This window comes from Artibeus jamaicensis, unplaced genomic scaffold (genome assembly GCF_021234435.1).
Source record: "Artibeus jamaicensis isolate MK-2021 breed Jamaican fruit bat unplaced genomic scaffold, CSHL_Jam_final scaffold_612, whole genome shotgun sequence".
NCBI classification, from domain to species: Eukaryota; Metazoa; Chordata; class Mammalia; order Chiroptera; family Phyllostomidae; genus Artibeus; species Artibeus jamaicensis.
The window spans coordinates 2,766,679-2,779,725 of record NW_026522049.1 but is presented as its reverse complement, the minus strand read 5'-3'; the positions used below and the strand labels follow the sequence as shown (position 1 = coordinate 2,779,725).

The 13,047-nt window shown below is 42.0% G+C and overlaps 1 protein-coding gene across 3 annotated transcripts in view; it reads left to right on the top strand.

Moving 5' to 3' along the window:
* BLM (BLM RecQ like helicase) overlaps nucleotides 1-13,047 on the top strand; it is a 54,161-nt gene that overhangs the window by 7,167 nt on the left and 33,947 nt on the right. For all 3 annotated transcript variants that reach the window (XM_037149162.2, XM_053658929.1, XM_053658930.1), the window contains 7 exons: nucleotides 362-518; nucleotides 2,956-3,080; nucleotides 6,545-6,677; nucleotides 6,973-7,676; nucleotides 9,508-9,699; nucleotides 11,688-11,806; nucleotides 12,727-12,840. In XM_037149162.2, the coding sequence (XP_037005057.2) occupies nucleotides 362-518; nucleotides 2,956-3,080; nucleotides 6,545-6,677; nucleotides 6,973-7,676; nucleotides 9,508-9,699; nucleotides 11,688-11,806; nucleotides 12,727-12,840 (1,544 nt within the window). The remainder of the gene's footprint in view (nucleotides 1-361; nucleotides 519-2,955; nucleotides 3,081-6,544; nucleotides 6,678-6,972; nucleotides 7,677-9,507; nucleotides 9,700-11,687; nucleotides 11,807-12,726; nucleotides 12,841-13,047) is intronic.

Genomic DNA, 13,047 nt, shown 5'->3' with positions numbered 1-13,047 from the left:
AAGTAGTTTGTACAGAGAACAGTGTTTGTACAATGATCAGATTCATTTGTCTCACTTCACCTTTATTTAAATATGAGCCAAAAACAGAAAACAAACATGCTAATGCTAAGTGTGGGCTTCATTTCACTGGAGACAGCCATCCTTAAGCAGGTCTCTGGCCTCAGGCCAGCATTCACTGGACTGCTCCAGTTGACTCAGTGGTTTGTGAAGAGTTAAGCCACTGTTATGGTGGGAGAGGAGAGGACTCACGGGCGGTGTTACTGTTCAGGATGTGCCCGAGGCACTCACTTTTCAGTGCTCATACCCTGTTCTGTGTCATTAATTATTTAAGTAACCTATGTTTATCAACTGTGCACTTTAGATAATAGTGAGAAAAAAAACAACTTGGAAGAAACTGAGTTACATTCAGTTGAGAACTCTCCGTGTGTTGAACTCGAAGATGATTACAACACAGATTTTGTTCCACCTTCTCCAGAAGGGACGACTTCCGCCTCTTCTTCCTCTTTGAAGTGCTTTAGGTAAAACAGCTAACTAATTAGTAAGCATTATTGTTTGTTTCTGGAATATCTGAAATAACTTAATTATGTAATATTATTTCTGTATAATTTCATGTTCTGCACAGTTTATATCCAAATGAAAGCTTCAGAAAGTCCCTGATGATCCATTTTATTTAATTGGTGGTATTCTGAAACTGTAAAGTTCCAGCTTTACAGTTACTATCAAAGTTGTAATTACATGAGACCTCCAAACAGTTTTGTATAGTTGGTTTTAACATGTGGGATATGTTCCTAAAAATATTGTATTTCTTAACTCCTGGACCTAAAATGACACAAAGCTAATTCTTCTTGTGGAAAGTGACTTTTGGTAAGTGATATGTTTTTAATTTTACGGGATATAATTGCCTACTGTATTTGACATTCACTGAATTTTAGCAAATTAGGGGCATGGTTGTGGTTAGTTGGTAGTGTGATGGGAAAAAACACATTGTCCACACAGCTCATCAATAGTTTAAAACCCTAATAGTCATTGTTACCTTTGTGCTCACCCCAGCCTAAATCACAGTCCAGTTGGGTGGTGGAGCACATTCCATGCTATTAACTGAGATTTTGATGAGCTAGATCCCAAAAGTATATTACCTTAATGAGGGGAGGAAGGCAGGAAGGAGGCGTTTGTGTGCGTAATCTAGTTTCTCCGGTTTGTGTTTTAACAGGTGTGTTGGGGTGTTTGAAGAGGCAGGAGAGGTTGAAGCGTGATTACTATTTGATGACAGAACTAAAAAACTGTTAACAGCTGCCCACTCTTCTTCTCCCTTCCGATAGAAATTCAGACAGAATTGCACAAAGTAGAAAACTCAGCAGGAGTTCATGTAGAGTCTGGGTTCTAAGCCAGCATCATCACTTAGCAGGGGAGGCAGCCGAGGCCCAGGAAGGAGCAGGGGATAGCCCGAGAGGATAAAATTCATGACAGATGAACTAAGATGCAGCCAGGGCTATTTCCTGGCTTTTCTGTTTGTTTATTTTAAAAGTGTGCATTGCACAAATAACACTAACCACTTTACCGGTATTCTTAACTCGTAGTCTCAACATTCCAACAAACCAAACATTATTCAAGTTTGGTTTGGATTTTTTTACATGTATATAATTTTTGCATTGCTGTGATAAACATGTAACTATAATTTTTATTCTTTTCTCTGAGTATTATTTTTAAAATATTTTCCATATAGTTTTTATTTTTATTCCATTAATGGCTGTATAATATTGAGTTGTACCTAGCTGTACCTAGTTCTCCAGCACTTGGAAAATGGTTATTTCTGAGGTAGAGTCTCTCTGTATATTTTTCCATTGCAATCTTGTGTACATGTTTGTACGTGTTATAACACAAATAGAATTTTCTAGAATTTTTATGTGCAGAGTACACTTGAATTTTATTTTTCATTTTTGTTTTAAAATGCTGGTTGTGACTTCTGAATTGATTTCAGAGGTGTGATGGTCAGGTAGCATATAACAGAAGAGAGAACAAATGTGTTTTTATAGCTGGCCTTCAAAATCTTCCATCGTCGGGCCCCAGACTGCCTTTTAGCTTTATCGCCAGTTATGTCCTTTCTGTAACCTAGAGCTGCGATGAGCCCAGTGGGACAACTTGGGGAACACTGCTAAAAATGTGAGGCTCTTTCTTTGTTATAACACCATATCATTTTATAAAGCATAGTTTTATTCATCACTGTTTGATTTAGTTAGAAGATTGCATCCTAAAATCCTGTTTTAGAAAAGTAGTTGATTCTTGGGTATCGAGTGAATAGAATTGTCTTTTTATCTCTTCTTAGTCTCACTTCTCATATCCGTCCTTCAAGGCTTCTGCCAACTCCACCCCCTTTGCAAAGCCTTCTCAGGTTCTGGAAAGGGTTATCTTTCTTTGGATTACCACAGTACCCTCTCTTTAATGATTAGTACTGATTTTATTGCTTTCAAAGTATTTTTTGAAAGTATTTTATTACTTTTCAAAGTATATCCAGTCAGACTGACCGTGTTTACATATGTTAATCTGTTTTTGCATGATGTACATAAGTTAACTATGTACAGATATACACATTATATGTGCTGGTATAGGAGGAGCCTGAATAAAATGCTTTGGAATCTCAGAAGAGATCGAGGTTAACGACCACCTGCTGGAGAAATCAGAAGAGTAACACTTGGGCGGGGCCGAAGGGGGCAGGTGAGGTGGGCTGCCCTTGGAGCCTGGGATGATTGAAAGGACGCCAATGGAGGTAAAGTTGAAACGGTCTCTTGGGCCAGAAGATGAAAGACTCTGAGGGCCAGCTGAGAGGTTTTAGAATTGAGAAGGTAACAGAAACATGTTTCTCTTGTATGTTAAATGTTGTGGAGACATATCAGAGGAAAAAATGATGCATTTGATGCGCTCTACACTTTGACTGGTTGTATTTGTTCTAATTGGCAGTATGTTAAAGGAGCCTGACCCCTGTGACAGGAAGACGGACGACCTCACCTCGCCCGAGAACTTGTCCAAACTGGGGGAAATGCCCGCTTGGCCGTCACCCCGCAGAACCAGCACGCACTGTGACGGTACAACCAGTATTTTAGACCTATCATGTATTTTAACCACTTATTTTGATACAAGTGAGATTGTATCTTTACCTGTGACTGTATAGTATAAGACAGCAAAGTCATAGTTCCTTTTGCCCTAATGTAGAGTCATCCTTGTTCGTTGGTTAGCCAGCATTTGCTCGAACAACTTGTAAACTTGCGTTTAGCCCTGGCCGGTACGGCTCAGTTGGTTGGAGCTTCATTCCATAAACTGAAAGCTTGAGGGTTCAATTCCCAATTAGGGCACATGCCTAGGTTGTAGGTTTGGTCCCCAGCTGGGGTTCGTAGGAGGGCAAACCATCGATGTTTCTCTCTCACGCTGGTGTTTCTCTCCCTCCCTCTCCCTACCTTCCCCCTCTCTCCCTTCCCCCTCTCCAAAATCAATAACCATGTCCTTGGGTGAGGATAAAAAAGTAAATAATAAACTTTTCAAAAAAGAATCATATCATGTTCTTGCAAAGTAACTCATTCTCTATTTCGAAAACACTACTTGTTAGAAAATTATTTTCTGTATTGTAATGAACCAAAATTTGCCTTTTATAACTCAATTCTTATAAGGTAAGTCTAAAGCTTCCAGGAGTTGTTGAGGATTTTTTGTTGTCTACATATTAGTAGGTGTTTTAACTCCTTACAGACAGTGGTTTTTAGACAACCTCCTAGTTCTCCTTGTGCGGAGTGTGGGTGTGGATCTTAAAGTTTAATGCTTTTTAGTTTGTTGGATTTGTTTCTTAATTCCTTACTTTTTTTATATTAAATATCTAGTATAAATGATCTAATAATGTAGTGAGACTGAAAAACAAGAGTCTCCTTTCTCACTCTTCATTTCTTCTTCCTGGAGGCTCTTTCAGTCTAGACATTTCTGTCCTATTCTGGAAGCTTTTCTTGTGTTTCCTTCTTTTCTCTTTTATTCTTCCTGAAACTTCTGTTCTTTGGATATTAGGGTTCCATTAATTATCTTCCTATTTCCCAGCTCTTGCTTCTCTGCTTTCTGGGAAGTTGCCTCAATTTTATCTTTAACTCTTACATGGAATGTTACATTTTTTACCAGTCAGTTTCTCAGGGCTCTTTTTTTTTCTCCGACTGTTTCTGTAATACATCCTACTCTTGTTTGGTGGATGCTGTATATATGTGGGGGAGTTTTGCACACACATGTGCAGTGGTCTCTGTGTGTTATTCCTGTTTGTTCCAAATTTCTTTTTGTTTAGTAAGTGCCTTACAACATTAACCAATTTAATGCTCACAGTGGCCCCGTAAGGTAGCTTCTGTTATCCCCATTTTACAGTAAAGGAACAGATGCAGGAGAGTTAAGTAATGACACCTGGTCCTGGAATTAGACAGCAGCAGAGCTGGGATCCAAACCCAGCAGTCCTGAGGCTCTTGAGTTTACACCGATAGCCTCTGCACTGGAGCGTTTCTGCATCGCCAGGTTTGAAAGTGATGAGCTAGCACAGGGGCAAGAACAGAGTCCTACAGGATGTCGTTGGAGGCCTCCCTCCCAGCTGACATCAGTCCATTCATCGCCAGTTCCTGTTCAACTAGTTACAAATCTACTTTCACACCTTAGTTCTCTCCCTTATGCACGGGATGCCATAGTCTTGGTCATGTGACCCCAGAAGTTCAAGGCCTGAGGCAGCAAGAAGGATCCGACAGGACACTGGCTGTAGAGTGACAGCAGCCTGCAATACAAACCCGTCTCCTCCCACCCCTGGCCGTGTCACTATGGCAAATGGGTTAAGCCTCTCTGGATTTTGGTTTCTTCTATAAAACGGGGAGAATGATATTTAACTTGCTGGGTGGTTGTCAGGATTCAAGGTAAAGTACCTAGTGCACTGCAGGCCTTCAGTGAAGGGCGGCTGTTGTTACGCCAGCCCAGTAATCCTTTCAAAGAACGGAGTGCATTAAGATGGCTGGTTTATTTTCATGAACTCTTGCTAACTCTATAATTGTTTCCTCTGCTCCTTAGAGTTCACAAAGAAGCCATTTGATAACGTGTTCTAGAATTTTGCCTTGAATTAACATCAAGATCGCCAGCTTGTAGCTTTTGGCACTCCATACAATTTTTTTTGAAAATTAGAACAATGTTTGCCTGTCTTCACTCTTCCATCAACTCTACTATTCACAAGAGGCCTCGCGTATCATCGAAATCTGTTTGCAGGTTTCCTTTGTACTCGAGAGTGTAGTCTGTCTAGACAAGGAGACTTGAGCTCCTTTCCAGTAGCTGTATCTCTCTCTGAGCCTGTGTTGGCTTTCATTTCCTTCAGACCATTGTTTAGTCTCCTCTTTCCCATCTCGTGGCCATTCTCCTTGCAGAGAGGACAGCAATGAAGGAGGAGTTCAGCGGTTCCACGTTTCCCTCTCAGACCTCACGCGCCTGTTGACATCAGTCCCCAGTACAGCCCGCCATCTTCCACAGGGGCTTGCTCCCACACGGCTCCGCACACTGCCCACTCCGTTCTCTCTTCCTCTTCTTTCTGCCTGGGAGACCCCTCCACTGACTGCACTTGCTCGTTGCTTTCCCAGCAGCCTTGTTCTCTTCCCTGAACATTTTCTTCCCTTTATTTCTCTGATCGTGGCCTGAGAACACTATTTCCTCTGCGGCCCACCTTCACTGCTTGTTTCTCCTGTCTGCCTTGGGCCCTACGGGTGGTGTAGGCGTGTTCCTGGCTTCTCTGACCAATGTGTTTCCTTTCCTTCATCTGAAGCCTCTGCTCCTTTGGCATTTTATTTTCCAGTTACATGGGTTAGAGAAATAAATGAGGAGTGGACTGGCTGGATTCAGACACCCAAACACTGTTATCAGGAATGTCTCTGTCACTCCTCCATTTCTGTTTGTCTCTGTTTTCTGCTTAGTCTTATTTCCCCAGAGAGAAGCTGTGTTTCCTTCCATGGCGGCAGAGAGGGTCCTTAGCAGCCCGCCTGGCTCATTGGAAAGGGAGGGCCTTCTTTGCAGCCAGAGAGCTCGACCTCCTCCCCGAGCTCCCTTACATCAAGAGCCCATCGAGGGAGTGGGGCACGGGGTGGTCTTCGAGAAGAAGGTCAGGGCGCTGCACTGCGACCACTGACAGGAAGCCGCAGGCCAGAACAGTGGTGGTCGGAGGGGAGTTCCTGTGTAGCCCGTTGTGATAGACTTGGTGAGATTTACACCTAAAGTGAGTAAAAAAATTGTAGTACATTAATAAGACTTTTTTCCAACAACCTTGGTTACCCTTGGAGAGAAACATTAAGAACTAACATGAAATTAAGTGATAGCACAGCTACAAGCTCTTGTGGTTTAGAATGGAGACAATCTGATTTCAAAGTATTTCATAGGCAGTTAATACGGACAGTGCGAGGTTGTTTCTAGTCTTGTTTTTAAACTCGTTCATATTTTACATGCATGACTTTGAAATGTTAAGTCTTTTTTGTTTTCAAGGGAAAATATTAACACCATAATTACTTTATAGCGAGACAGATAAGTTTACAGCAGCAGCTTATTTGCGCGATGGTCCACATCTGTAACTTAGTCGACGCTGTTCCTGAAGACAAACTGAAAGCACTGGACTGTGGGGACGACCTGCTCCAGCAGCGGGACGTGAGGTATGTCGCGTTTTCTCCGTCTGGAGGGCACCCGAGTGCATGTCCATCGCTCCACATGAGATGGGTACAGGGCAAAAGTTTTAGGCATTCTGAGCAGGATAAATGGTCACTGTGTTTTAAATGTATTTATTTGCTTTTTCAAATCATTCCTTTAGCATTTGTATCCAGATTCTTTAAATTGGAAAACAGAGGGTATATTTTGCCGCAGTTTGGGATGAGAACTAAAGCTATGCTTGTGTGGCCTCCCATGGTAGACCACTCACACTTAATAGTGTGTTGTGCATTTTCTCTTCAGAAGAAAGCTTCTAGCTGAAGCGGGTTTTAACCCAGATGATGCCAGTGTTCTCGGCTCCGTGTGGAGGCGCTGGCCTGATGACATCGTTGGCCCCGCAGCGTACATGGCGTCTGGTTCCTCACTGTACACCTCCCCAAAGGGCGATTTCTGCCCTGCAGGGAATTCAGATAAAGAGTTCCATTTTCTCCCCATTTCCTCAAATTCCATTTTGTCTGGGGAATGTTCAGCGACCACTACCCCAGGAGAGACGGGATTCTCAGCCACCAAGAAGAATCTCTTCGAAAGGCCATCATTCAGTCCCCGTTTACAGAAGTCCTTTGTAAGTAGCAACTGGGCTGAAACCCCAGGGGCAGAAAAAAGAAACGAGAGCTGTCATGTCCTCGGAAATGCACTCACAAGCACCGCTGTGAAAGCTCATAACCATCGTGCTGCTTCAATGGATGACTCAGAGAGAGAAGTGCAGGCTTCCGGTGAGATGGATAATTTTGACATCGAGGACTTGGAGGATGATGATGATGAGTGGGAAAATATAATGCTTAACTTACCAGCCAGCAAACCATCCACGGCTGCCTATCAACCTATTAAAGAAGGTCGGCCTGTTAAATCAGCGTCAGAAAGGATCTCCCCAGCCACGGCAAACTCGCTTCCAGCGACATTCACTGCTCAAAATAAAAACTTCTCAGAGTCAATTCACAATTACCCTGGTAAGTTTAAAGTAAATTGAATGCTTATGTTTTGCATGAAAACAAGACTGTCCAGAATTGGAATTGTGGAAGAAAAACCGTAGCAAGTCATCACGGCCTGAAAACTACATTGTTCCTATGCAAATTTCTGCTGATAATATGAATTACAAATCACAGTTTCAAAAGCAAGTTGCTCTTTTGTCTGTAGCAGCTGTAGTTTCATAAAATGTGTAATTATAACCTATTATAATAAGGCTCTAAAGTCATTACAATGTGCTTTGCCTTTAAATTAACGTTTTCTTAAGTCCCTAAAGCAATAAAGCTCACGAGGACCAAGTTTTTAATATTCTTGGGGGATGGACAAAAGCAAAGCTAAATTTGTATGTTAAAAATGTAAGTGTATATTTTTAGAGTCCTGGGTTGATGAGAACTGATCAATTTATCAAGTAGAGAAATGTTTTATGTCTTAAAATATTAAAATACAGGGCAGTCGAAGAAAGATATGAAGTCAAATTTCTTAAATCAATCACATGATTTCTTTTGGCCTGAAATCTTTTAAATTCATTCAGCAGATAGTTCCTGTGTGCATGTTTTGCTGTAGATTCTGGTACCTGATAAATAATAGTTCCTGCCCTTGTGGAGCTCACAGTTTGGTCAGGGAAGTTTTTGGAGGAGTGAAATTAGCTTCCGTAAAGGGTGCAGATAAAAGCCAAAATTAATTTTAAAACCTTACATCAATGCTATAAAACTCTCACAAAGTGGGGTTTTTCTTTTCAGCTGAAACGAGTTCAGATGTGCAAAGTTCTGTAAACTACAGCTCTCCCTATTTTTGCTATTAATGACTTAATACCACCGAGGTTGTTCTTATAGTTATGCTGTTGACCTTTAAAACAGCCATTAATGGATTTATTTTTGTATCATGTTAGAATGTGTCATGCTTGACGTCCGCAATTATCTCGGAGACAGTTGAGTGTTGGGAATGGAGCGACTGCCAAAGCTGGCGTCTGAGCTCCGCTTGTTCCCCATTAACAGAAATGGAGTCAGTAGAGGGGCAGATTTGGAGAAAAGCAGAGGAGGACTGTTTCAGGATTTGTTGAACTTACAGTGTGGAGAAGTCATTCGGGTGGAAACGCCTTGCAGACAGTTGGAGATGCATATAGGACCGCAATGTGGGAGCAGGCCAGCGGGGTCTGAGGAGGGAGATGCAGGCTTTCTGTGCACTCAGGTGAGGCTTGGCATCCCAGGTCTGGGAGTGTTCCACAAAGGACAGCTGCGGCCCCAGCCCCGAGTGTCTGAAAGACGACCCAGTTTCAGGGGCAGGTGGGAGAAGTGGAGCCAAGAAAGCGAGTTTAAATACACAGTTGTCTGAAGGGGCAGTCAGAAGAGAAGAGGAAGGAGGGAATGAAGACCGGTGGCTCGGTGGGTTGGGCATTGATCCACAAAGAGACAGGTTGCTGGTTCAACTCCCAGTCAGGGCATGTGCCTGGATCGTGGGTTTGGTTCCAGTCGCGGCACGTACGGGAAGCAGCCAATCAATGTTTCTCACACCAATTTTCTTTTCCTCTTTCTCCAGCCCTTCCCCTTTTTCTAAAAATAAATAAATAAAATACCTTTTTAAGCAAAGACTAGTGGTAGTGCTGTAGAAAAAACAAGGAAAGACTTGAATTTGGCCTTTGGGAAGGCCAAATGCATGGGGGGATACTCGCGCAGGAGGGTATTCAGGGACTGGTTACAGACGGAGTTGGCTGCGGGGAAAGGCGTGCCAATGACCCTGCAGGGCAAAGGGCACGTGTGAAACTGACTTGTGACATTGATGCGCTGATCTTTTCCTTACCATTGATTATTTTCTTAGACCAGTCGGTGCAGAATTTAGCATCCAGATATCCGAAACATGAGCATTTCCGGAGTCTTGATTTTCCTCATACAAAAGAAATGATGAAGATTTTTCACAAAAAATTTGGCCTGCATAATTTTAGAACTAATCAGCTAGAGGCGATCAATGCTGCGCTGCTCGGCGAAGACTGTTTTATCTTAATGCCCACTGGTATGTATTTTTAGATATGAATTGGCAGGAATCCATGGCAGATGTGAAATGAGAGCCCTTTAATAGAAATAAAAAGAACGCCAACTCAGTATTTCCAGCATTTATGGGCCTCTGAGCCCCATGCCACAGGAAGAAAGTGTCTTACCTCATTGCCTCTGTGCTGGCTGTTGACGTGATAACATTTGTAAACCTTTAAGATGTTTACCTCCAAGCTCATTGTGTTGCACTGATCTAGAATTCTCTTTGTGAATTTTTCTTTTCTTCTTTTTTTTTTTGTAGTCTGCATTAGTCTGCTACATGAATAAAAATATAGGACTAGAATAGAGACATGACCATTTCCAGCCACGTGTTTGGTACAGTCTAGTGTTGCATGGTGGCTGAAGTCATCAGCTCTGGAGCGATGGCCGGGGCTTAAAGCACAGCCTTGCTGTTTCTTAGTGGTGCGACCTTGAGCAAGACACTTCCCTCCCTGAGCCCCGTGTGTGCAGTGGGGATGCTCATCAAGTTCCTGCTACACGGAGTGTCATGGGCTTTAAATGCAAAACACTTAGTGTAGCTCTTTCTTGGTCTGTTTCGAAGAGATCCAGGACTCTTCATTGTGCTATAAACATTTATAACAGCTGTTGGATGATTTATAGTCATCCAAGTCAGAATATTAAATAAGCCGTTAGATTAAGCAACTCAGGAGTTTGGAGTTTCACTACTTACACCTGTGGTCTCCTCTGTCCCTCATTCTCCTTGTTGTCACCTTAAGCAGTTAGGCATTGCCATCATAAATAGTGTTGCCTGGGCATCTGAATTTTTTCTAACTGATTTTAAAATTTGGTGATATTGGTTTAATAGTCATTTCTTATCTATTGCATTAACTTGTTACTCTTTGTGGACTCCAACTTGGTACTTCAGAACTAAAGCAGGAAGTGGCCCTGGCTAGTCCAGTGGGCCTTCCATGGTCCTTTAGGGTTCCCAGGGCGTGTTTTTAAGTGTCCTTCTGCACACTTTCAACCTCTTGACAAATATATATTCCAAATAGTTTCTTTTAGAGAAAAAAATTTATAAACCCCTGATCTAGTATATTATGTCATGGTAAGATTAAATGGCATGTGTAAGTCACATAACATATTACATGGTTGAGCAGAAACTAGGATTCAGCTTCCTGCTCTTGCCTTGGCATTTACACACACACACACACACACACACATATACCAAGTGAAATTTACTTAAACCACGTGTGCGGAAAAGATGGCATGTGTTGTTTTTAAAAAATGGAAGTCCTAGAGACTGCCTGGCACACGTTTCTACCCCCAGTAGACTGATGGAGTTGGAGACCGGGGCTTCACGTGGCGGTTCCCTTTCAGCGTGTGCTGGCTGTCTGGCTGTTTTGACGAGTCTCCCCACCCTTTTGTCTCTGTCAGTGCGCACAGATGCGGGCCCAGCCCCTTTATTCAAAGGAAGGTTGGGAACACGACCTTGTTAACAGGAGTACGGGGAGCAACAGCTCTACTTACTATTCACGCCAGAGGGTTAATGGCACTGAGATTCTAGACATGTACTCTGGGTCATCAGAGAAATATTAGACCATGTCAGCCTCGGGTCTGTAGTTGATCACCGTTTGACTCTAAAAATGAAATATTATATAAAATAACCATTTAAATCCTAGTGCCATAACTGGAGCACCTCTTGCACCATATGTGGATTTCCCAAGTAGACTTTTGGACAGTTCTGCTGCTTTTCATTTTCCTGCCCTGACTCTTGCTTTTGCTATCATATGTACCTACATGAGATGCCCTAAAAGGTCATCTTCACACACTTGAATGGCCTCAGTACGGTGTCTTGGCTCATTCGAATATGGCAGATCGTGGGCACGACAGGGAATATCGCTTGATGTTAATGAATTATCTTCAATATTGCATGTGGTATGCTGTGTGACTTTTGCCTTCATGCTCTCACACTGGAACCTGACAGCTGTGTTTTTGTTATTTCTCTTTCAGGGGGTGGTAAGAGTTTGTGTTACCAGCTCCCCGCCTGTGTGTCTCCTGGGGTCACTATTGTCATTTCTCCCTTGAGGTCACTCATAGTCGATCAAGTCCAAAAGCTGACTTCATTGGATGTAAGTTGAAAGCAAAACACTACCAACTATAATAAAAATACTAATAAAAACATAACATAAAAATAATTATATTTTAATACTCTGGGCTAACTTTTGTATTTGTTTATGGATTGTAAGAATAAAGTTCAGGAGTGGCATTAAGTTGTATCTTCAGCGCAAGCCTGAAAATTCTGATACAGATAACCATCTATAGTTCCATCTGATTTTACTCTAGGAGAATGTATTTTGCTGATTAAAACTTTTTTTTTTTACTAATATTAAAGGTTTTCTTTTTGTTATTGCTGTCAGGTCAGCGTAAGTTCTTGGCTTACTCCCCTCATTCCTTAAGGCGCACACGCATGCACACATCCACCCCCATGTCCTTTTCCTCCTGGTTGAGGCCGAGAACGTGTATGAAGGCCTCCCAGTAAATCCTGCATGTGGTGATCAAACAGAACTGTTCTCAGGGTGATGAGCCACCAGTGTTCAACAAGACCCCTGTTTGACTTTTGTTGCAAAGAATGTCTTAGTGCGGGCAGGGCGGCCATTGCCCAGCCGTGTGTGACGTTCCGGCGCTGACATCCGTCTTACACAGTAAAACCCCAGACATGCATTTGCCTTAAAGACAATGCAGCTGTACGGTAGGAGTGGATGTCTTTGATGCTGGATTCATATTTATCTTACTTACAAATGTGGATAGCAAAGGAAGTAAAGAGCAGAGGAAAAAAGAAAAGGTAAACAATGAGAACATTTTGAATTACAGTTAGTAAGGGTTTTTCTTAAATATATACTGATTGTTTCTTATTTTTATTACATTGAGATTATCTTTCCTTTGACAGATTTGACACACAACTTGTAAAATATTTATAGAAGTTAAGGGTAAAATATAAGCTTAAGTCTGATTAATGTATAAAATTTTAATTTACTACTTTTATGCTTAGATTCCAGCTACATATCTGACAGGCGATAAGACTGACTCAGAAGCTACAAGCATTTACCTCCAATTATCAAAAAAAGACCCAATTATAAAACTTCTCTATGTTACTCCAGAGAAGGTTTGTACATTATCATTATTTTCAAATACGATGTTAACTCTGTGTTGGAAAACAATTCAGTTCTCCCACCCGAGTAGGGAAAAACCTGGTATTATCCTCCTGTGTTTCTCTCCTTTACTACTCACTTAGAATTCTTCATTCTGATCACCAAACGTGTGGAGGTTTTTTCCTTACACCGAGCGATTCTCATGACACCAGCTGGGTGTC